Raw genomic sequence first — 26,299 nt, forward strand, 5'->3', positions numbered from 1 at the left:
GCCAGCTGAAGTGCCGTTTACCAGATCACTTGACACCTACACTAATTTTTTTAACTCACTTACTATTCAGTAACTCCAATGATAATACCTGAGCTCTTCTGTGAGGGCTCCTAACAAATCCTTTCCCACAAGACAGTTCACAGCACTCTGCTCTGGCTACCTTTGCTGGTTTCCAACATTGTTTCTTGTCACACATGGTCTTCCTAAACCACATGACATTTTTAAACTTGACTATCATTTTCATCCGCAACCTGAATGATGAGAGAGAACATACCCTGACAATTTTCATTCTATCCAGACTGGCAGGGTTTCCACTGAGAGGGACCTCTGCAGCCTAGAGAACCGAACTCATAGAAACCTTATAAAATTCAGCAACAGCAAATAGAAAATCCAGTGCTTGGTATGAAACAACACCAACAGTACAGGCTAGATACTAACTGATTGAAACCAGCCTTGCAGCAAAACTTCAGGGGCCCAGGTGGATGGTAAGTTGAATGCAAGTCAGCAGTCTGCTCTTGCAGCAATGAAAACCAAACATGCACTGGTTTGTGCTAGCAATAGCACAGCCTGTAAGTTAAGGAAAGTTACTATTACCATCAATTCAGCTCTCACAAGACTGAACCTGAGCTCCAGAGTACAAGACAGACAGCACCATACTGAGGCTAGTCCAGTGGAGGGCCAAGACTAGAGAGGAGCTGGAGCACATGACATACAAGGAGAAGTTGAGGACATCATCTTAGTTCCATTTTAAGAGAAGGCAGGGAACCACCTAATAGCTGTTTTCAACTATCTAACAGATAAAGCAAAGACAGAACCAGACCCTTCTTGGGGATGTTCAGCAAAAGGCCAAGGGACAGCAACACGAGATGTAACAGGCAAAAATCTGGTAACACAGAGAGAAATGATTTCACAACAAAAGTGGTGAAACACTAGAACACATGGCTCAGATTCTGTGGAATCTCCTTGCCTGTAGTATTCAAAACGTGACCAGGACAATGCTCTGTGCAGCCGTCTCTAACTTAAAACTTTGATCTAGAGGACTGGAGGTCCCTTCTAACCTAAATTATTCCATGACTTCTATTTGGCAAATAGAAGACGAACATCTAAAGAAGCTTTTTGACCAGGATCTCTCATAAAATACAATTACTCATGTGTAAAAATAGTTACTGATTTTTTTAAAAATAGTATAATGCAAACACATACTTTCTGTATCTTTATTTTTATACAAAATATAGATTCCTCAGCAAGCCATTCTACAAAGTATCATTTTAAAGAGGCAAGGCAAACACTTTTCTGAGGTAGTTAAAATACCGTAGGAATACTTTACACCTGATGCTGAAAAACGGAAGTGAAAGCCAACAGAACAATCATTAGAAAAATCTGAAGTAATGCAGAACCTAAGCTGTACAAAGGGGAAAAAAACACCCACTTGCTCCTCTGCTACAAGTAAAGGATGTGTTGATTCTTCACCGACAGAGGGGAGGCGTGCACTGCCAACAGAAGGATGTCTGCTGGAAGGGTGTGATGAAGCATCTCCAAAAGATGGGTATCTGGGGTAGCCGTTGGGTAAACTTTGTGCATTGAATCCAGGAGCTGATTCAATTAGAAAACAGCCAAAACCGTATTAAAATAGAACATCTTACTGTATATGAATAAGATACTTTATATCTTAAGTTTAATTTTCAAAAGAGAAAGTAAAATATGTAAAACAATATTAAATATTTACAAAGCTCAATTTTGCTTGGAGGAAGGAAAACAGAATAGCATCCCAGTATTTACCAGAGCACATTTATGAAGCAACCACTGAAACCTACTGGGTGTATTACACACCCAGTAAACTCCCTCCAACTTTTCTTTTCCCCATTAACATCTCTCCCTGACAAACAGACTCCTTTACCTAAGCTTCCATTTCTCTGAAATCATCAATAAACTGGAATTCCTAGTTTCAAATATCAAGCCATCTGCCCGAGATTTCAAAAATACCAGAAAATTTTAGGTAAACACTTCACTCATCCATTCATCTACTCAGAGCAAAAGAAAGATTCCAAACCAACTGCACATGTGATTTAAACAGTAATTTTTTCCCCTAATAAAAAGTTTGAAGCACTGCCCAACATTAAAATTTCTCTGAAATGCTACAGGTAAAGCATGTTGACATATCATAAAGCAATTCAATAAGTGTATACATAAGTGTTCTTACACAACAACTAAGTTCCCAAAACTTATTTCTTGAAGATAATCCTCAGCAAGTACCTCAAGAGGTAATTAGCCTCTTAGCTTTAAATTAGCCTTCTTTTTAATTACTTAAAGATTAAATTCAAATCAAATGGTATTTTCAGCTAAGTAGCACATTACATTCAGGTATGTCATCTCATAGTAGAACCATACTTACTGGTAGGTGTTCGAGGGGTTCTTGGTACTTCCAACTCAGTTTGATGATTATTCCTTTCTACTACTGGTTCTTCTACCACATTTATGCTATTATTCTGCATTATCTCTTGTAACATGTTAAACAGCTCTTCTGCCCGGGCGCACTTAAAGGCAAAGATTCCTATAAATACATTAAAAAAGAATATATATCAAAGTCCTGTAACTCAGAAACATACCTTACAATATAGATAACTTTCAAAAAGTGGAACTGGAATCCACATAATGAATACCTGTTAAAGAAGCAAAAGTGTTATGAAATTTTTATTGCACCAAAACACACAAAATTACTGTGACAACCTTAAAAGTGGTTATCTAATAGAAGAATAAAGTTCCCATGCACCAAAAGTTAAATTAGAACAGAAAACTAAGTTTTCTGTCAGGAGCAAAACTAAGTTTTGAGCACTAAATGAGGGAAAAAAAACAAGTGGTTTTTTTTTTTTTTTAGCTAATAAAAAGGATACCTGTTAAATAAATATATATTTAAAAAGCATTAAATGAAACTATGGTGGTGCTACAAAGTTGTATTTTCTAAATCAGATTTCTATTAAACTACCATAATAATAAGATACCTGCACAACAGAAAAGGGTTTAAACACTGGATACAAGTTTAGTTTCTTTAAGAAGACTAAAATGAAAAGCTAGTAAAACAAACTGTGTGAAACAGACAGTAACAAACTAATTGCTTTAGGCTAAAGGATAGACACAGAACACAAAGTTAGCAGCAATACCATGTATTTTGCGTGTGTATTGTGCCACTTTGCCTTTGAACAGCAGGGAGTGTCCCAACTTACCCTCACCAGCAAAGTCGCAGCTTTGGATTATTCTTCCATTGAAAGCATGAAGTTAAAGTTGACATGCTTGTTAAACGTGCGTGCAGGTGCTCATTTTTTTAAGTGAGTATTACAATCTTTAAACACTCTTTACTGAAAACTACCTACCTATATAGCCACTTCTGTAAGTGCAGTTATGTGAACATGCTGGCAATTACAATTCCTCATATATTTATTTACAGATGCAGAGCTGTGACAGATCAGAACCACTAGAAATGCTTCACATGGCAGAAGTTCACACAACCCCAGCTGGGAATACACCAAATGGGCTACAAGGAATGATGCTTAGCTATAAACATGCAGCTGCTGCACTGATTAAGCTTCATGTTTGCAACACTGCACCTATAGAACTTCTACTACTATATGTACCTGACCCCTAATCCAGCCATGTAAAATAGTCCACATTTAATATTCTGTATATTTCTGAACATTCACACTGGATATTTCAATCTTAATGGACAAAACCCAGATTTTTTAAAAAATCTAGGTTCACAAACTTTAAAAGCTCCCAGTATGTTTCTGAGAAATTCAGCTGCCTTTAAATACATTCATATGTGATCTGTCACACAACATGGTGACATACCAACTTCTGCAGGTTCTATATCCTGAATTATCTGTTAGATGTGCTCCCAAGACATGTCTGCAAAGTTTGTAATACCTAGAACAAACTCAGTGTTTCACCATCATTGCTTCTCACAACTTAACAATAGAAATAACTTGATATTAAAGGAAAAACAGAAACAAGAATACTGACTAATGTAAGAAGTTGCTGGGCAGTATTCAGGGAATTCTCAAATGAAAAACTTCTTGGTCAACCCATGAAGTGAAGTTTTGCAACTGTGCCCACAAAACCCACTGTAGGTCTCAGGAACAATGTTCCATTGCAAAAGGGCAGCAAAGAACATTTTCTGCCAGATTTCTTTTTTCCCAATATTCACAGTATTTTAGTATTACATAAGGAAGGCAAGAAACAAAAGAGGGAGGAAAGGCTTGCTGCTTACACAGCCTGCTTAATCTTGTTTATAAAAAAAAAAAAGGATAAATTAGAAGGAAAGTGGGGAAGTCAATTAGACTTGGTGTAAGATTTTGCAGACTTGCTAATAGACTATAGAGAACAACCTTCAAATTAGTATTTCAATTAAGTATTATTAGTATCTGTTTTCAATATTCAGAAGAAACAGTAAATTCAACTGCAAAACCCATTAAAGTGATTATCTTCAAAACAAAGTTTATTACTTTAAGAATTAGGAAAGTTTAGTTTAGTATGGAGTATACTTCAGTGTTTGAAAATATCTCCATTTCTCATTAGGAGATGAACTGAGAGTGCCTTTTAAACTCATGTTAAAAAAAATACTTGTTTTCCTTTACCTCTGCTTGTACAATTAATATTGACTATATTTATATATTATCCAGTTCTTCCATCTTTCTGACTTTTTAACACTGAAATTAAAAAACAAAACCTGTGATTTCTCAATGTCTAAAATTATTGATAAAAACATTGGTAAATGCCAAAAATCCAGAAGAACATTGGAACTTAACCTCACAACATACGAATACATAAGAATTCCAGCCACACACAGCTATTTCACAGTAGGAAGATGCAAAAAAAGGCTGAGAGCTCCACAGAAACAGCTGTTCCCTCAGGGTCTGCTGCAGGGGGAAGAGAGAAACACCTGAATATTCTCAGAGGAAGCCAACCTTGGCCAAGGCACGCATGGTCTTGGTACTGGAAAGGTAATCATCTTTTCTGATGAAAGCCACTCAAAAAATAGCTAAGCATAGCTGAAGTATACACATCTCATACAAAAACGTCAAAATTTGAGAATTATGTCATTGATCTTAATGAAAGTGGTATTTGCTTTAAGAAGAGGATGAAATACAAGTGCATTACTGAAGACAATAATAAGTTGGGGACATCCTGTTCATATCAGTGACCCAGGCTTTTAAAACCTTAAAAATATATAATTCATTGAACTCTGAGGGGATTCCTCCACAGTTTCAGATTCTACTGCCTCCCCCTGAAAGCCAAGTCAACCTCTGAGGCAGGAGAATTTCCCTGTCAAAAGCACCTCCTGAGTTGACCAAAAGAATACTCACACAGAAGCTTGAAGTCCTCCAGACCTACAAATGCCAAAAAATATGTGCAACTCAAATCCTCATTCTACCAGAAGACCATTCCTCATAAGGTAATTTTTTTCCAGAAACTACATTCACATATAGAACTATAGCCTTTATAACTCTTGCCAAAGGACTGGCAAAATCTTCCAACATCAAATAAATTTCCAAAACACTTCATATACAACATTTCCACATACCTTGTCCAGTTTGACACCTTCGACCACTTTCAAAAGAGAAAAGATTTGAGTCATAGCCATAGCGACGGAGACAGAGGTAGTGCCATTTTACAGAGTCCCTTTTACGGGTGTACAAAACTAGTTCTGTATCTGTAAGTTCCATTATGCCAGAACCCAGTTCATTACCATCATCATCCACATTAATAACCTATAAAATAGAAATTAAAAAGCATTAAGTAATTACTCTTTTGAGAAACAACACCATTTTTACTATTTAATGCCTGGCTGGTAGATTCCATCTGTGCTATCATATTAGTTAAAATCCTTGAAGTAAATGTTTAAAAAAAAAACAAAAAAAGAACTCAAGAAACTAGTTTCAGTGCCACCCTAACCCAGAATTTAAAAATTAAAATAATACTTATTTAAAAACAATACAAATGAGGCTGCCTAACATTACTGTAAAATCTGATGAAAAATTTAGAGTAGAAGAGATTTGTAAGTTAAATATTTTTTTAAACTGGCTTTATGTACATATTCTAATATTCCCACATGGATAAGGCATACCTCAGATAATGGAATCTTTCAGAGCCCCATTTCTAAAAAAAAAAATTTATTTGCTTTGTCATATAACCCCACTTACAGTTGGGAAAAGGAATGAGAAAGGGTAAGTGGCTCCAAGATAAAGCTTCCTTCACATACATGTATAGCCTTGCACTGTGCTGAATCACCCGACAGATCTAGACATTTTGCTGCCTTTTTAAAGTCAACAAATAATTCAAATACCTTATAGTTATCTTGTGTGAAAAGATGTGTATAAAGCTAAACTCTTGCTCTTTCTGCTTTTAAGCCAGTTTTGAGGTCATCTGCACCCTTTATAGAATTTGGACAATATATATTGCCCCTCTATTTCACCTCACAATGCTGCTTTTAGTAGGATTCTTTCTTAATCAATAAAAAAAATCTACCAAAAAAATTTCCCTACAGAATTAATGTTACTCCTTAAAAAATACATTTTCAACTTGAAATCTAGTCAATTGAAAAGAATTAGGAATCTGCCTGTGAGGCTTATGCCCATTTTCATCATTTTGCAGATTACATTCTTTTATCTCGCCCTCCCCACCCCCCGCTAAACAAACAATAGAGAAATTCTACAAGGAGAAAAATAGGAACTAGTTACACAAAATGATGCATAAAGAGCAAGAAAACAGAAAAATATTTTATCCTTCAGCTTTCTTAACTGATAGTATTAAACATTTCCAGAAATTCACATGGCTTTAAAGCTCATTTCATTGTTGCCCTAAGGCAATGCATGAATCAATTTTCACTATGGAAGCATTACATTCCTTTGTCAACTCACAGAGACAGTCTGGAGCACCGAAGCAAACCTGACTTGTGTGACCTATGCAAAGGTATGTTGACTTACAGTCACTGACTTCAGCTGCTTCATGCTTAGCGTGTCAAGCACATGAACGAGTGTTTGCAGGCTTATAAATTCCAGAGATTTTTGAGACAAAAGGGCACTTAGAAATAAAATTTCTCCACATAAAGGACAAAAGTTTTCAAAATGTGTAATCAGTAGCGACCCTCAAGTCAAATCAGCAGTCCTAAAATTTTCTATTGATGACCCCACATTCAGGTTCATAATCACACTTCTCCAAAAGCTATTTATTCCCTTATACTAAAGACTCCTTTCCTAACATAACCTTCTATAAACTTCCATAGGCAACACCACTTACTTGGGCTCAACCAACTGAAATGGAGATGGATGAAAATCACAGGGCTTCTTCTCTTTCCTGAAGATCAAAACTGCCCTAAAAGGCCTACCCTGTCTAGGGAATTCCTGTCACCGTTGAGAAGAGAAGGTTTCTCAAAGGTGCAAGAGAAACCTGTAGCCACAGGCGCCTGCAACTCTGCAGTGTTTCAATTGTTCAGAAATTTGCACTCTCTTTTCATTACTTGTTTTTTTAATCACAGACCTAGTCTGTAAGAAAACAACAAAATAGTTAACAGCACATCACACCAGCTGCATACCTTAAATTTGTTTCGGTGGTTATCTGGGACAGTTTCTTTATCTGGACAGCTACAACAGCTACCCATGACTTCTTTAGAAGACCATCTGATCTCTAAAGGGGGGAAAAAAAAACAACCAACAAAATGATCATTTAGTTGAAGTAAAAATGAAGTAACATCAACAAACAACCCAATGCAAATTACTCTGACATACAATTATTCATGATGAATCTTCCAGTCACATTTGATAAAAAGTCAACGTAGATGCTGCAAATATGATAGTTAACTTGGATTTGACAGTAAGGAGTGGCAACACTGAGCTGTTAAAAGTCCTACCAATAACTCAACTTGAGGTTACTACCAAACAGACTCTTTTGATTTGTCACCTTAATTCTCATAGTAGCAGCTTGGGAGAAAACTAAATCCAACCACTTATTGTGTGAGATTTTCATTTCCTAAGCCAGGCTTTTTACACAAGGCAGCTATCTGGATCCCAGTTCCATCTAAATAAGCACTCCCTGGCTCAGGAACACAGCGCTAGAGACACCCCTAGAAGCCCTGGGCTGTAGCAGGTTACCAGGCACAAGCAACACAAAAAGCCCATATAGCAACCCTGAAAGGCTGCCCTGGCTTTGGCAGCTCCAGGGTGGAGGGGTTCCAGGCCTGCAGGCAGCCCTGTGCTGGCAGCCACGCAGTGAGGCTCTGTGCTTCCAATTTTGAGTATTTCCAATATAGCAGTGTATATCAAACTATGTATTCAAAGACAAGGGAAGGAAAAAAACCCCACATTCAACACAAATGTCTTAAAACTTGGTGTTTCCTTATTTCTGTACAGTTCCATTTGGATTGCATTACACGTTCATTTTTAAACAGTAATATACTCAAGTAACACTGAACAGCATGGCTAAAGTAATGAAACAAAAGATCACCTTGATTTATTTTTTTGGTATTTTCATTTAAAGATTTCTCTGTGTGTGGCAAAATTTTCACAAAACAGTTTAATAAAATGTTCACAGAATGAAGTCTCATAACTTGCTTTTTCATCCTCTACCAACATAAAAAGGGGTTAAGTCTCACATTTCTTAAATACAAGAAAGTCTGACAAAAGAAAACCCATTCACATTATTTTTATATTGGATAAGAACTAAAATTTCCATGACACAAATGAAAAATGGGGCAAAATCCTGGAAGAGAGCTATTAAGTCAACAAGAGATACAACACTAGAAATCAAGAAGAAAGAAGACAGTATGGACTGGTAAGTTTTCCTGACTAGAGGAAAAAAAATCCAATGTCATCATCTTAAGAAAACCATGACTTGGTTTCTAGACAGGCATTTGTATTAGCATGCAGCAGTAGTGTCCATGTAGCTCTTTAGTCTGTTAAGGGATAAGATGCAAAGAATACAATGAAGAGCAGCTAACTCTTCCACTTTTTTTCATCAGAAAAGCCATTCAAAAGAGATACTCCTACTCTAGAGACTGTATAAATCAGCCCCCAAGAATTCCCTGCAGAGGTAACAACACTGCTCCAATTAATCCAGTCATAAAGAGGCAAAATACCAGACACCTAATCAAAATCATGGATCCTTTAATGTCATTTCTGGCCGTAACATGAAAACATGCATTACATTAATAAATATTTTTTCCCCAACTCAAAATTAAACTGGGCATTGTTCGTTTGCTTCTACTGCTGCAGAGAGAAGCTATGCTAGACAAAACTATTTTTTTTTTTGCATTGTGAAGTTTTGAAATTTTTATAGTAGTAGCAGCAGTAGTTGTAGTAGTAATAGTTCTTCTTCCTCTTCTGTTTAGAAAGGGAGATACAGGTGATAACACCTGATCTTGGTTTCCTACCCTGGCACCCCTCAATGTCAGGGTAATGTTCAGATGATGTTCTTGTCAGCCTGCTACTGCTGTGCTATTTAGCCTGAGAATCCCCTGCTATGAAGAGCAACAGATGACAATAGCCTCAACGCAGATTAACAGTGAATACTCTGGTCCATACAACATAGTTGCATATGCCTCGAGCAGCCTTCAGGCACAAATGCATGCACTTAATAAAGCCCAGACTCAGACCTCCTCAAATGTTTTTTGTAGTGCAAACAGAACTACATAGCTGCATGCTTTCTATGCATGAAATAACTGACAAAGCATGAAATAACTGACCAAGTCTGTAGAATACAGGTGCCTGCTTCTTAAAAAAAAACTTTAAAAACAGCCCCAGAACTTCAAATGCAAAGCACTTTGGAGACAAAAAAATCACTAGAGTTGCAAGAAAAAAGCTGTAGTATATGAAGATGTTTGAAGCACAGCCTCTGTATCTCAGGAAAAACAAAGAAAGGGTATGTAATCAATAATCATACAAGCTTGTTATTTTGTCTCAAGTATGCTCTAACACTAATAATTCAGAAAAAACAAGAATTGAAATGCTGCTTCAAAGGAGAGATGTGAACCAAGGCTATCAGGAAGAAATTAAACAGCTAGGGAACTGGCAGAATTAAAAATCACTCACCTAGATTTGGCCATTAATATTCCCAGCCTCTGCTGCAGCATCAGGGCTTCTGTCATACTCAAAGTGTCATGCTGTCTTGTTACAGAACTAATCATTGGACCTAGAACTAAAAGGGTAAATAAAAAAATGCCAGTTGGTAAACTAACAAAAATACATGCTTTTGTTTATAACTATTTTGTGAGTATTACGTCAAGCAAGGTCTTCATGATGTTTTAGATAAGACTGACCTCTGAGTTGCCCTGGCATTTCAATGCCATGAAAATAATCTGGCATTCCTTTCTGCAATGTAGCCTGTCACACTGGGGACTCCATTCATTCTCCACTCACTGCGTACCCAGTTCAGTGTGGAAATGACAGATGTGAAGCTCCAGTTATTCCCAGTGCATAGCAACCCAACCCAAACCAAACCACAGCAGACAAACAGAACATGTACAACTCACTCTATTTAACTCCCTCCTGCTTATCCTACTGAACATACACAAATGCTGAGTTATATGGCTAACACATCACCCTTTCTCTGCTTCCCCCATGATTCTTGCTCCATGACATTAACCATAAATTGCTTGCTGTTACTTACCCCCCCCGGATTATTCTCAAACTAGCTATCCAATCACATGTAACACTTAAAGCTAACTGCTGCTTCCATCATGCTAATAGCTGGCCATCTCTGTTCTCTCTTTGTCAAATTGCCAAACAAGCACTTGATGCTTCCTTTGATGCTGCTTATTAAACTCAATAGATGGGCTAATTTCTCAGAATAATACTTTATTATTATGTGTATGCAAACTTCTTTGAGACCACTGCAGCTTGGCTTATAAAATTTTTGCTGCAATTCTTTGTATTCATCAGCTGTCCCCTGTCTTGCCCCTAGATTAAAATCTTCTTGGCAAACCAAAGCACTCTGCATTTCTGCATAATATCACGTGCAATGTAGTCCTAATTTCATCCCAGGTCCTAGGCATGATTGTATCAGTTGCAGAATCCTCTTACTTGTGAGGGGATTGTGGAAGAGATTACCAGAAATTCAACACTGGCAAATGCAAAAATAACAGTCCTAGCCAAGGAGCTCATCTGTTAGGAAAGATCAGTCACATAGTCATGCAATCCAAAGGAAACTCTAGCTGGACAGCTATCATAAAGCAAACAAAACATAACTGTTTGGAAAGACTTAAAAGTGCCAAACCAAAAATACAATTCTACTGCATTAATCCATAGTGTACCCACAGATGTAGTAATGTATGCCATCAGGCCTCCCCTGTCAAAAAAGACAGAGTAAAAGCAGAAATATGCTACTTAGACAACTCAGGCTGAAAAAAGGAGCACACAGAGCAGAAAAAAATAGTACAGAATTATAGGTGACAAAGAGAAGATAAATAAAGCACAAGTATTTTCCAAATGCAACCATTAGGGAACAGCAGTTGACATTATTAAGGGGGTTCAAACACATAAAAGTTCTTTTTTGCACATGATCTGTAGCTAAGCTTTGTGATCTGCAATGAGTTCCAAAATGTTAAAGATTCAGAAAGTAAATTGGACAAATGCAAGCTCCACAAAGAACTTTTAAACTCAAGGATGTAATATCTTGCTCAAAAAGTCTCTAAGGTGCAGATACTTAGAAGGGTCTTAAGGAATGATCATAACATGTTCCTTCTTACTATTCTCTTCCCTATATATTTACTATTGGCTCTCAGAATATACTATTTACTGTCAGAAACAACATACTGGACAAACTGACACTTCAAGTGTGACCCAATAAAGCCATTCGGATTAACATATATGGATGATATCAACTCAGCATAAATTTGTGAATGCTCTGCCATAAGACTTTAAAAAAAGGATATAATTAATAACTTATACTTAACTTGAAACTAAACCCTAGATTTCATAAAGGTACCAAAAGGTAAACTTACTGAACTGCTTGACAGAGATGTACTTTTGCATACAGTTGTGCACCTATCCCTCTGCAAGGTCAAGATTTGGTTATGGGATGACCCTACCCAATCTAGCTGGTATTATTAAACAGTGATTTTGGTCAGGTTAGACCAAAATCTGGCTTAGCATACCAAACCAGCTAGCAGAGAGTCTGGCAAGTGCCAGAACCAGCTGGGGACAGAATCACAGCCTTAGTCACATCCACCCAGTTTTCAGAAAAATTAGTCACTTTACTAACTACTGGGATTGAAGTTTACCAAATTCCTTGCTAAAATTTTCAGAACAGGCAAATGGAAAGAGGGAGCAGAAAACCTGACCTACCCACTTGGGTGAATCTTAGGAGGTAGTCATTAGAAAAATAATTAAAATAAAAATGTTCATAGGCAAGCTATTCTAATGCAGGTATGTTTGCACTGGTCTTTACCTTGGTATTTTTCTAGCACAGTTTTAAACTTTATACATGGTTTGTCTATCTAAAGCAGAGTAGCCTATTTCAGTTACCTAAGAATGATTCTTAAACAATCTAAACAGAATTTTATAATGGATTAAAGAAAGCACACAAACCTGCAGCACTTAACTTCTTTTAAATGTAAAGCAATAACAAAATTCTCCAAACAGTTGATTCCAATCACAAGTTGGCTATTTATTCAGTTCAGGACTTTTTAAAATTTTCCCAGATTGCAAAATATTTACCCAAACTTAAACATACAAGAAGAAGTAGACATTTCCACAGTCACAACCCTAAGTTATGTCTACAATGTCAAATTTAGTAGCTGTGATTTCCCATTCACAAAGCATTAGTGGTGGTTGGGTGCAGTCCTGCAAGGAGGGGGAAAGGGATGGAAGGTATCTTCTGCTTGTTCCTAACACATTTATTACTGCATTGCAAGGTAAAAATCCCAGGCAAGACAAACCAGGACCAACACTCATCTAAACCTTGTTAATGGGAGTGAAAGGTAGGAACTGCTGTAACTTGACTAGGATTTATTACTTGGCTTTGTGAAGTGAAATGTGGCTCTTTCCCTCACTGATTAAGCAGGGCCAACAAGTTATGCTAATCTCTCAGAAGTCGAGGAAGACAAGGCATCAGCGTAAACAAGAGTGGATACTTTAATAAAAACAACACAGTCAAAAGCTTGCAGATATTCTAACATTTGCAATTCTGCAGTCTCTCCAGGCTGGGAATCATGAGAACAAGGCATGTATTCCCCTGGCACAAGAAAGGCCACACAGACATGCTGCTATCCGACTCCTCATTTGCTGGTAGTCACCCCATTCAAATCAGCTCATGGTTGCAAAGCTGATCTAAAAGCTGGAGATATTTTCCATACACACAAATTCCTCTCACAAACCTCCTAAAAATCAGGGAGAGAAGAAACCCCAAATCATAGCACACCTCAGAAGAGGCAGGGAGAAGCAAGGGTGCCTTGTCTGTTAACCCATCTTTTGCACAGTCTTTTCAAACGAAAAACTGGCCTTCCAAACCACTAGCTTGCCACAGTGCTAGGTCCTCTGCTATATCTTTCCATTTAGTGTATAAGAAACAGAGTCCAAACATTGGTTGTCTAAACTGCATCTAAACTAGACACTAGGAGTAAATATCACAAATAATGTACTAGACAACTGAACACACTGAAAGAGGCAAAACTAACTTGGATAACTTCCTCTCAAAGTTCAAAATTCCTGGCCCTCAAGAATTTGGATGTTTACAATTTCTAGAAGGATTCAGAGAAGTATCCCCAATTTAGTATTACGGTGACCATCAGTACACCTGCCGATCCTGCAATCTCACACACAAATAGGAAATACTTGAAGAAATCTCAGCCAAATCCCCACAGATACATTATAACTCATTTTCTCATCTCAGTTTCTGAGCACTTGTCAATGGCTTTTCTACAGCAGGTGATAATTTCACCTGGAAAGTGTTCCCTCAGAGATTAAATTGAAACTGAGAGTATAAATCTGAACATTTCAGGTTATACATAGAAAATTCCTAAGTAACTCATTACACCCTCTCCTCATTAACCAGAGTAGTCACTACAGCAAAGTAGCTTTCAGCTTACCACACAAAAGAAATGTATGGAAGTGTAAGACAGCAGACAAATAAGAAAAACCAATTTAGCATGTAAGAAAAATGTTATTTAGTAAGACAGTGACTGTTTTATTGGCATGTTATTCGTTTCAGAATATAGGTGAAGGATGCTGAATGGTACTGCAGTCAGTCTTCTGAATTTTGCTGGTAGCTGAAAACTGCCCATTTCACAACTGGCTAATGCAACAGATTAAATGGATAACCTCTGTACCTAATGTGATATATCCTAGGTCTTTAGAGTTGTGATGTAATCCATGCTGGCAAATTCTACATGATTTAAGAATCCTGGTATCCTACTCAGACTTAAAATAACCTATACTTTGACCTTCTGTTTATTTTGGCTAGCATATCTTCACTGCCATGAAGCTAAGTTTTTCAATTGGAAAACAAAATGTTTCTGGTACACAGGACTCCTACGTACCAGACCTCACACGCACATAAGAGATGAAGCACCAAAATAAAGCTAGTAATTACTGAGTGTGGCCTTAAAATCCAAGAGCCTTATTTCCCCAATGGTAAAAAAAAGGACTTCTTTGCTTTATAATTACCAAAAGGGAAAAAGTAAAATTTGTACATCAGCAAAGACTGATTTGAATGTTTGGAATCACAAGAGACAAAAGAGGTGCCAAAGCTGGAATGTTCTCCCATGGAAACACAGGGCTTTAATGGCATGTGAGTGTTCAGAAGAACAGGGAGAAACCCCATGAGAAATACAGCAAAAGAAGCACAAAATGTTCTCTTTGCCTGCCCGTGTCTGCCACCATCATTCAAATCTACTCATCTTCTTTCAGGTGTTCTGGAAGGCTCTTGCCTCGCAGAGTCTGACAAACAACAACATAACAATTCACACCCAATAAGAAAACGCATTTTGGGAAGAAGGCGTTTTAATAGTAAAGCAAACTGAACTAGGGTCAGACATAGTCCTTGCCCTTCGTCCACTTGGCAACGATTACTAAGAAAATTAATACTGAAGGTGCCTCAATACCTTAGATGGATGAAAAAAGCAGTACTAACAAACCATAGCAGAGTTAAAAACTACAATGAAGGAGATCCAAGAAGAAACTAAACATGCTGAGAAACAGTTTGGTGCCGCTGGGTGCAATTAGGGAAAACAAAGTACTAAGGGTTGAGGTGAAGCTGCAGAATCTAGTTTATAACTTTGCTTATGCTAACAGGTGCAGTTTTCACTCAATATTTTTATTAAATGAGCATGTTGTCAGACTTATGATGAAAACACAGCAATAAATGTACACCCCTTTTCTCTCTTTAGCCCTTTCCAAAGGGAAAAACAAAAACAAAACAACAAAACTGACATAACCCAAGCTAAACTGTAAAAGCTTTCTGGCTCCAATGAAAACAAAATTATTGCAACCACACACCAGCTTGAGCAGACCAGCTTGCCATTTCAGTGCAGTGCCCTCAGAGCCTCTTTGAACACGCCCTGAGGAGGCTGATGCAGGATCACACCAGAACTCGCCCTCTCAGCAGCATTCCTTTGCCGGCACCTTCTGCTGCTGCCAACTGCCTGCTCCTCAAACTCACAGGAGACTTTCTTTTTTTCTTACTCCTGCTTTTTAACACTCAGATCACCTCACAATTTGACCTGTCTGTCTGTACATGTTTCCATATATTTGGATTCAAATGAACAACAACTTTTTATTTCATATTTATTAGTGCCATATAAAAATAGCCAATATCATTTAATAAAACTAAAATGGAATAAAATTAAACATAAGGAAAAGCAAACTTGGAGCCTTGTTGTTTTTTAAATTCAGAACTAGCAACTGATCTTGAAGATTCATTATGCCAACAGCATGCTACTATTAAATTAATTCTTTACAGTTTTCCTTAGAAGTGATCATTTCAGCAAAATGCTCAAATTTAGGTGAGATAGTTAAACATTTGCAGGAACACTGTTCAACAGTAATTCCTTAAAAAAACACATGCTCATTCTGACAGAAAAGCTTTTATATTCACCACAATTACCGCAGAAGTGAAGATTAAAGACCAGGTCAAGTAGCTGAGCTAAGATGAGCAGAGAGAGAACTGCAGCAGGCAGCAATGTTGTGCCAACCCTAAATACTTCATGGCATTTAAGACCAATTTACATAACACCAATCCTACACCTCTCCACTTTGCTCTGGCATGACATGCTAAGAACTGCATTCCCTTATCCTGACATGCGGTACCCCCAAACTTCAGCCTATCCCAATGCAATATAAAGGGTGATCACTCATTTCATCCAGGTACTAGGTTGGTACAACTGTTCTATTCAACAAGTGCACACAGACACACATACAGCCTTAAACGGAGTTTTAAATTTTCACCTCAGTGCATTTTGAAAACTCCAGGTCTTTAATGAACATGAATCTTGAACAGGAGCACAAACACTGTTTGCTTCACCATCCCCATTAGTCCCTCTGAGGATGTGGGACATCGTTGCTTGCTCTACTCTTTAATCACTCTCCAAAAAATGATCCTTACTAAACTTCCAGAGAAACAAGACTTATGTTTTACTTGGTATCATTTTTAAAACAACTTACACACATGCAAATATTTTCAATTTCTTAGTAAAACAATTTCTCCAGATCCATACCACCATATTGTTTCCTGTGAATGTCGGCCAGATTAACCGCATACTTTTAACAGAAATAGCAAAACATCAAACTCCAAACCATGACATTAGGTTAAACAAGCAAGCATTATAAATTATTTTATTCTTGGAAAATCTGAATTTCTTTTAAAACATCCTCTAAGAAATAGCATATACTGAAAGCATCATTTTTACACAACAATAAACCAGCACACATGGGACTGAAGTTTTAAGAGCTGTGCTATAGAAATGCTTTTTGGATACAGGATCAAGGAGTAAGGCAATGAGATGGGAAAATATAGTGGAAGGCTACAATAATTAAGTAATGGGGCCGAGGAAGAAGAGAGAATCTAGCTTAATTCTTGAAAAGGAAGCCTGACTTGAAATTGTTTAAATAGTGAGTCAGTTCTCCAATATTTAACCACAAATGCCTTGTACAACTTGAGGCCTGCAGCTCTTGCCAAGTTTTCAAAGCCAGTAAAGTACCAAATCTTGTCCTTAAGTAAATGGCATTGAGTCTATATTTTGCAATATTTTAATATTTGAAATATTGTTTGTTCAAACATTTCAGGAAGGGTTACATTCTGCTTTTATGTTTTTGACATGTTTTACACACAATTTTCTAATACATTAATAGAAACTACTCTGGAAAGCCTACAAGGTCTTTCTTACTGAAATATTAAGCAGATTCAGTAAGAAGTTATCGAAACTGAGACCATTCCACTGTGTTTTATTAAAATAAATAAATAAACACAGTTTGTATATCATTTTAGTATGTATTCTCAATATGTGCCCTTCTTCATCTATCCATTGCTTACACTACCAGCAAGTTCTTAGCACTTGGATACAAGGAATCTGGCCTTACCTGAACATCAAGCTTTTATATATGGTTTTTATTTCTTGGAAAACTGACAACCGAATCCTCCCAAGGTCTCATTAAAGCTATTAAAAAATAGCTTGACTTCTTTAATTACCATTTTTCCATTTTCCACACAGAACTCTTCTCATCACTTTTGAAAGGCTCACAATTTTCTTAGTTCTGTTTACATATCTCCTCATGTGCTTCTTGTACATTCTTTTCTTCCCACTTTAGGAGACCTTCTAATAATCATTAAAACTTACCTACCCTGTGGCCCCAAATTATTACATAAAAGGGAAAGACTAACAACAGCTAGTTACACCTCTAAATCAAAACTATGCAGATTGGTCACTGAAGTAAAATCCACAGTTTTAGGGTATCTTTTGTCACCACTGAACTACATCTGCCAAAAAGCAGGTTTAAATTAATTTCATTTTCTTTGTGTTCACAGTGAAGAAGAGAATAAAAACATTTAGTTAATGTGGCTGATTTGCTAAATCATGGTGACTTGATTGCGCAGATGTCTGTCTGTGCTTTGGGCTACAGCAACTCATTCAAATTCTGATTATTAGGATGTGCATGGCAGATTTAAGTAAAACCCAATTATAATCACATTTTTACATCCAAGCAATTATTTTCTCCTTTTCCTTGTTGAATCTCCTACAGTCAATTTTATGTCATTAAACAACTACATCTTTGAGTACTTCTTTGTTACTGATTTAACCCCCTCCCCATTAGTCTAGTTGATCCATGCCCTAAAAATTACTTTTCTATTTGAGATGGAAGCTACTAAAAACTAGTTTGATCTACCTGTACGATGGAGAGCAAAGTTTCATTAAGCAAAACAACATTTATTCACAGTCCTCCATAATTAACACACCTAAAAGGTCCACTTCCTTATATTATACTTCCATGTTTTTAAAAAGCTCCATTTAGGGTCTTATAAAATGTGTCCTTCTTGATCACTGCTGAAACACTACAAAAATGTCTATATTAGCCTAGTTCTCTCAATACAGAACCCTACAAAGGTTGATTATCTTGTGGATGATTTACATCATATTTTACAACTGCTGTTCAATGTTAAGATCAGGCACCATTTTGTTCTAACAAAGAATAAATGTACCTTTTCATAAATCCATATTGTCTGCTTTGCATAACTGTCCTTTTGTTATTTTAAAAAGCTATAAAAGTAATATTAGGGGAATATGTATCAATAGAAATGTGGATGTCAGCACGTGCATGTCAATATCCACCAGAACAAGGAGCAGGACAAAGATTAAAGCTTAGCTTGCCCACATAAGGAAGAGCACCATACCCACAGGAGTGCCCCCAGCACCAAGGCCTGATCAGAACAGCCACCAGTGGAAGAGCCTGCAGCCTAACACAAGTTTGCATATTGCTGTGTATATTGTTCCTTTTCCTGTTACCACATCCCCGAAACAGACTACTGACACATATTTTAACACATAATTCACCGATGCCCCTCCTGTGACTAGTGGAAGCTGAAGATTGAGACAAGCATATCACAACATCTCATGATGATTAAAACACATAAAAGATCATGCAAAAATCATTTTGACATTAGCAGTTGATAAAGATGCCAGAGATGTCATTAAGATGTTACAGCTTTTTTCTTGTCCAGTGTCACTCACAAGGGATCCTGGCTAAATCACCCAGGCACAAGTCTGCTGCATAGTAAGCAAGGGGACACAAGACTGCAAGCAAATTAAATCTGTCAGAGAATGCATCTCAGGTAACTTGAAGATCAGAGAAAAAAATATCACTTTGCCCTACCACAGGATCTTGCACTGAATTTTCTTATGCCATTCTTCCTAAAAAGATAAAAATAAAACTAAATCTCTGATCCTTATGGTAAAATAACTTTAATAGAACCATTGGTTTCATTACAAAGTTTGCCTGAGTAACCATTTGCTCACTTTTACTTTTCAACATAATAATTGTAATATAGGAATGAACATATTGCTTATGCAAATGCAGCCACTATTTAGAATTCCTCAATACCATCAGCTGTGGACCTCATTATTTGCTACTATTTACATAATTAATTTTTTTTTTCCCCCTGGGTCACCTTTTTGAATTTCTATTACCAACTCTATTTCCTAGAAGAGTATGGCCTGGGATGACAGGATTTGAGATGGTGAAAAAAGGGAGGCAAAAAAAAAAATCTGATTTTCTTATTTTTGCAAAATTTAACTCTTCCCAAGACATTACTGCAACTTAATCTTCAGGCACTTTACTGACCCATGTATTTAGATTGAAAGACTGTACAGTGATAGTGCCCATTTTGAAGAAAGGACATTTACAACAAAAGGAAGCTTTTCTCACCAGAGAGAAAAAATAAATATATATATACATTAAAAGTGTATATCTATGTTTTTATATATATGTATATGCTTCTGTTTAAACAAGTCCTTCCATAAGATCCTTTCTATTAACAAGTCTGATTAGCTATCATTTAGAAAATAATTTCTGTGGAAGGTTTTTAGGATTAAACTGTTGACTTTGTGTGTCACATGACATTTAGAAGCACTCTTTAGAAGCACATTCTCTTTCTTGTACTGAAATGATCTCCTATTATCATAAGTGGTAGATATTTAAGGATGAAAAACAACCATTTTGCATCTTCGTTTTTGTAACATATGCATGTTTTCTAATCAACAACTATGATGCCAAAATGTGTGCACTACATGCTCTTACAAAGCAGTCATATCCAAGATTTGGATTCATAAGTTGAATAAAGACTGAATAAAGTAGGAGTGATACAACTAGGTTAAAACAAACAAACAAACAAACAAACAAACATCCCAAGTGAAAGGCCTAAAGAAGTGCCCTGAACTTTCCCAGTGCAGGCACAGTAGCCTTAAGTTTCAGCCTCAGACAAACCTTACACACCTTCTCTTCTCCTTGGCCATGGGGAATTCCAAACACTGCAGAGTGTCAAATATCACCTGAAACACTGTAGCCCTTTAAGGCTCCATACAGATGTTTTGTTTCTCTACAACTGCATTCAGCGGTAATCTCTATATAAGAGTTCACGCTGACTATATGTTTCTGTATTATTTTGTGACTCAAATCTTTTGTGCTGCAAATTTCTGTAACTTCTAGATAAAAAAGAGGTTGATGTAGTTTAAATACCACACTAAAACTCCAAACACGTTTGCATATGGAAAATAAACTGATTTGATTTATAGCTAGCATGAACAAGCTTGCCCTTGCCCACCCATTTTGTTACCATCTGATGGCTATATTGAATGCACATTAAGAAAGAATTAATTCTAGAAACTGCTGAAGATGCCAAAACTCTACCACCATTACTAACCATGACTACATCAAAGCAGCACTCACAATACTCTTTGAAAATGCTATCAGTTACACAACAGGGTCTTGTCTTTACCTGGGACTGATGTCTCCAAAATTTACCCTCCACAGCTACATAGTTTGTGTTTTTTTCCTGATGCACTTCCACAGTGGAAAACATATACATTTGAAGCCAGAGGGCCAGCATGCGTAGAATACACTACATTAATTCTTTGTATTTTTATGACACTTTCATTCACAAATCACTACTTTTAACTGATCACACTGTGATACTGTGTGCCACCTATGCTATTTAATGGATAGTGAAGTAGTACCACTTGGCAGAGCACATTAGCTTATAAGGTCCAAACAGTAGCTCTGCTGTTAATTTTTTATTATTAAACTTCAAAAAGGTCTTGCAAACAAGAAACCAAAACAAACGGAATACTGAAGCTCTGAAAACCCTGCAGACCTCCATGAGAGTTGTTGATTCTGAGGCAGTATTGGCTAAAGCAGACAAGTTGTCTCCTTTATGAAGAGTCCCTATTCATGACTTAGCCACCATCTCCTAAACCAGCAATCCTCAAAAGGAAGCTCGCAATCTCAAGGTTCATTTCATCTTCCCATCCCTCTTTTTCTCCCCTGCAGTTCAAGCTCTTTGCAGGAGGCAATGGAGAATTGCAATGGGATAAACTGAATTATGTTCCTCCTCCAGCTAATACATCTCTACCTAAATGTATGTAAAATACCATTTATCGCTACTGAGAAATAAAATACAAAATAATAATAAAATCCCATAACCATCTGAATTCCAGATGTCTCAGGTTTTCCTTTCTAGAAATATTTTTTGCATTACCCATCACTTCCAAACAATCAGCAGGTCACTCAAAATTGCTCATTGTTTTCCTTGCTTAGCTATTTTTTTTAATCTGGACCAGCTTCCTGATCAGGTTCACCACATGAACACTCAAACATAAGTCAGGGGCTGGCACTGTTTACACCATCAGCACCACAAAGAGAAATGCTCTTTGAAACCATGCCTACAGATACATCTTTGTAGTTACTTATTTCATGTTCCAGTTAAGTAATCAGTCACATCTTACTGTCATTGAAAAGTCACAGAAAACCTGAAAGAAAGGACAGAATAAAGAAGAATTCAGATTTAGGCAGGTTCTTTCAAACAGAATAATTAAAAGAAAGTTATGGTTCTGACCAATCCACGGGACTTGGAGCTTAATTTTAAAGCAGTTGCAACAAGCAAAATGGATACCACTCCAATACAACAATTTTCCAGAAGAGGACAGATAAGTTTAGTTAGATATTTCAATCAGCCAATTTTTTTCAGAGTATTAGATGTCTGCCCAAAAAGGACACAAAACCCAGTCATTTGCAGATGCTGAAAGTACAGCCCTTTGTGGGTAAAAGCTCTGCAGTCTCTAGCAAACCAGCACCACTTGTTTAAAAGCATGAAATGTAATATGACTTGGCACAAATCCCATTTTAATAACAAGCCCATAAAACTTGCTGGCACTTACTTTGAAAGGAGTGGAAAGAAAACAAAATCTATTCTAATTCACTCAATTCTAAGAACTAGATTCGTATTTTAAATGTAGTATTTATACAAGACGCAACATCTTAAACGAGACTTCAAGTACAGAGGAATGCAAGTTCCTGACTTACTAAGCCTCTTCTAGATTTACTCTCTAGGTGAAAACTCAAAGCAGTAACATATATAAAGTGCTGGTTTCCTTTGTTATATTTCTATACTCCAGCTTATTAGCATTTCTGCAGTGAACTATATATTTTATCAGCTTTTTTTGAAAAAAGGGAAATTGCTTCTTACCACTGTTAATATTCAAAATCCTGTAAAGTAGTTACAGCATATTCTCACTCCCTATAGCACATTTCAACTGCTCAGGGAAGTCCAAGGAATGATACACAAAAAGTCTAAACCAGCTAAACTGAACTACCACTGTCCACAGAAGAGACTGGCTTTTACTAGCTACCGTAAGAAAATACAGTAATTTAAAAGTAGTTTCTGCTGAACACCCTGCCACCTGAGACCCATGTATTTTATTGTGTGAAGAAATGCAGTTATTTTTGAGGTGCTCTCTTGTGTATAAGAAACATGGGATATTACCAGATTTCTGAGCTGTTTTATCTTAAACAAGTTCTAGGATTAGAAGTTACAGTTAATAAATATTTACACACAAAAATTATTGGCTACATAGAAAAAAAAAGTTTACACTTCATTATGAGAAAACTTGATAGAATGTTTGAAAATGAAAAAAACTTTTAAATCCATTAATTATAAAAAATACCAAATACTTAAATACAGAATAAATACATGGTAATTAATGTCTGCAATAAGATGACAAGAGAACTGGTGGAGCTTCGATGTCTTGAAGAGATCCAAGATCAAGGTTAAAAAACTTTCTGGAATACATAATTAGGTAGAAAGTTAACATCTTGCAATAAATGGGTGAGATGTAGTGTCTTATCAGAACACAAAGGATTCAAGATAGACTCACACATAAGCAACTTATAATAAAGAATAAACACTGGCATGAAAAAAATCCAACCAAACAAGAAAAAATCCCTTTCTCCAATACTTATCAATTTTCAAAAGCAGTTTCAGGATAAAAACTATATTTGAACTTTGTGCTGAAATATATTCCTGGCAAGAACTAAATTCTAGCATAACACCATGTGACATATTAGACTGACATAAATTTCAGAAGCGATTACTGAGGATCTTAAAAAATGGAATCATGGAAATAAAACCAATAAACACCAACACTTTGAAAGTATGTGGATGTTTGGATAGAAAAATGATAATGTTTGATACGTAGCAAAGCTACAAAGTCTGCAATGTAAACTTTAACATTTCATTAATATAACTATTAATATTTTATAATTACTTTCTTTGGTATCTTTTATAATGACTTTCACCTATTCATTAAAGGAGAAAATGTCACTGGACTCTCTAAGAGGAGGTTTTCCAACAGTTCAGGTAAGATTTTTATATGACAACTGATTCATAAAACATGATTAGTGAACACAGTGCTTGTTCCTTTTCTGTCTACCTCAGTTACTTCTTCCTGTCTTTTCCATAGCATTTAATCTCCACATGCACCTCTGCTGGCAAACACCCTGAAAATAACAACTGACCCTTTTGTACCAACTTAGGTGGGTTTAGTAAATCAACAGGGTGATCAGTAATAATCACCACACTGCCACTTATTCTGTCCAGTGAAGACAGCATCAATTGGAGCCAGGTGGCAGGACCTGAGGCAACTAAAGGCCAGGACCTTTTGTTTCCAGGACACCGGAAGGAATCTCTGTACAGCTCACTGATGGTCTTTCCTATGTTGTCGAGAGGTTTTCTTTCTGCTACAGTCCTCATCTCAGTTCCTTGCACCCTCTCCTCTCACCTCATCTCAGTTATCTGCCTCTTTCTCCATTTTCTTTGCTCAGCTCTATCTGAACAAAGCTAGTATCTGGGAATTTGCTACCACCATTGCTGTCAATCTACAATCACTTATATAATATAGTTTTCTTGTTTTGCATGCCTGTCTTACCTGTTTAGACTGTACTCTAAAGAACAGTTGGTAACACCTGCCCTAATATTTATATTGCAGCCATCACAGGAGATGTGATTGCAGCTGATCATTACACACAGTGTAACAGACAAAAGCTCTCAAGCCAGCATCAGCTCCTTGGCAGGAACATTTCTACCAATCAAAACTGGTATCCCCATTTTATGGCACAGCTACCTTGCTTTTGTCTGTTCTCACGCAATGAAAATATTCTGCATCCAAGAACTGGCAATGAGCAGATTCATTTCAATTAAGTTAAAACACTGTTATGCTTATAATACAGTTTAAGTGCCTTGTACTTCATCCTTAATTTGTGTACAAGTTATGAGGGGGTTTCATGTGCAATTCTGCACTTACAGAGATATTACCTGATACTGTGCTGCTTATAACCCTTCTAACCCTAAAGTGTGAAGACACCAAACACACATTTGATGGGTACAGGCTTTTAAAAGCGAAAGTGTACAGTTTGTCAGTAAATTTGGCTTAAACAAAGCTTTCTAAGAAACTACAGCTACACCTTATTTACAGTCAGCAGAGTGATGACAAATCTACTTATTTATTTTTATCTTTAAAAACGTTCTCTGCAACAGTTCAAGAGACAAGGGAAGAAAACATAATGGTGGATGACCTTGAAATAAAGAAACTCTCAAGACATGCTGTGCCAATTAGTTTACTTTTCTTACAGAAACTGTGTTCTTAGAGATAATACAACTAGCAAGTCCAAAGGTCCATATTTAGGAAACTCAATCATGTCCTAAATATGAAATATTTTAAATATTACATATTAATAAAGTATTTAAAATATTTTTTGCAACCGTTTTTAGAGTTTTGATCATACCTGCTAAGGTAGAAGAGGCACCCTGTCACGAAGTCTCACCCTTCCCTTACAATCTGAAGGCTATATAAAAGAAAGTCTATGTGGCAAAGAGAAAAGGTGAGTGAAGAGAACATGCACCCATCAAACATTCAAAAAAATTTCTGCATGGCAAGTGAAGTTGAGCACTAATTAGTATGGATTACACTGTAAATAACCAGTGAGAACTTTAATGAATAAATAGTCTTTAGGATGACCTATTTCTACCAAATACACAAAAATTATCTCATCAATCTGCCCAAGTGATCCAACAAACTTGCAATTTTGGACATAGGCATGTTTTGGAAACACACTGGCAAGTATACTTGACTGGTTCAAAAACCTTTGGTCATTACTTGTATTGAAATATCCATTAATTGCCTACTCACAAAATACACAGAATTATTCCAGTTAACAGCCTCTAAAGCAAAAAGTTCCATCTTTACCCAAACTACACAATAAACTAGCAGAAGGACATGATCATTTCTACTCATCAGCATGGTGATACAGATGCAGAGTCTCTGAGCATGTAGTTTCTCTTTTCCAAAGCTTTACTACACACCAAAACCTTGTTACCCAGTGCCACTGATTTTAAGCAGAGCAGATTTTACACGTGGTCTCACCATAGATAAATCAAGTATTTGCTCTCCTAACTCTGAAATAGCTTGTTGGTCTTCATAAGAAGGAATAGCCTCTTTGAGCTTTCTATAAACTTCAAGGCACCAACTGCCTGCCTATGCCTCCATCTCACCACTGCTACTGCTGGCTGTGCTAGCTAGATAAACACTCCTACCTGTAAATATCAACAGGGATCCCCAAAAAGTTGTACCAGATCTGTGAGAACTAAGAGAAAGATTATCATTTTGCACTGAGTTAAGAGATGGTCCCCTCAAACCACCACTTAAAAACAACCAGACAAATTAACAATAGCCCAGCCTTGTATACCACACTCTGCATTTTCCCATAAAAATGTACAT

At 36.7% G+C, this 26,299-nt stretch overlaps 1 protein-coding gene across 1 annotated transcript in view; it reads right to left on the reverse strand.

Annotated features, from left to right (window-relative positions):
• Nucleotides 1-26,299, reverse strand: part of FRS2 (fibroblast growth factor receptor substrate 2) — a 51,748-nt gene that overhangs the window by 8,656 nt on the left and 16,793 nt on the right. The window contains exons 2-6 of the mRNA XM_053977537.1: nucleotides 10,077-10,182; nucleotides 7,586-7,677; nucleotides 5,576-5,762; nucleotides 2,393-2,551; nucleotides 1,430-1,593 (exon numbers count right to left, since the gene is read on the reverse strand). Of these exons, the coding sequence (XP_053833512.1) occupies nucleotides 1,430-1,593; nucleotides 2,393-2,551; nucleotides 5,576-5,762; nucleotides 7,586-7,651 (576 nt within the window). The 5' untranslated portion in view covers nucleotides 7,652-7,677; nucleotides 10,077-10,182. The remainder of the gene's footprint in view (nucleotides 1-1,429; nucleotides 1,594-2,392; nucleotides 2,552-5,575; nucleotides 5,763-7,585; nucleotides 7,678-10,076; nucleotides 10,183-26,299) is intronic.

This window comes from Vidua macroura, chromosome 5 (assembly GCF_024509145.1).
Source record: "Vidua macroura isolate BioBank_ID:100142 chromosome 5, ASM2450914v1, whole genome shotgun sequence".
Taxonomy (NCBI): Eukaryota; Metazoa; Chordata; class Aves; order Passeriformes; family Viduidae; genus Vidua; species Vidua macroura.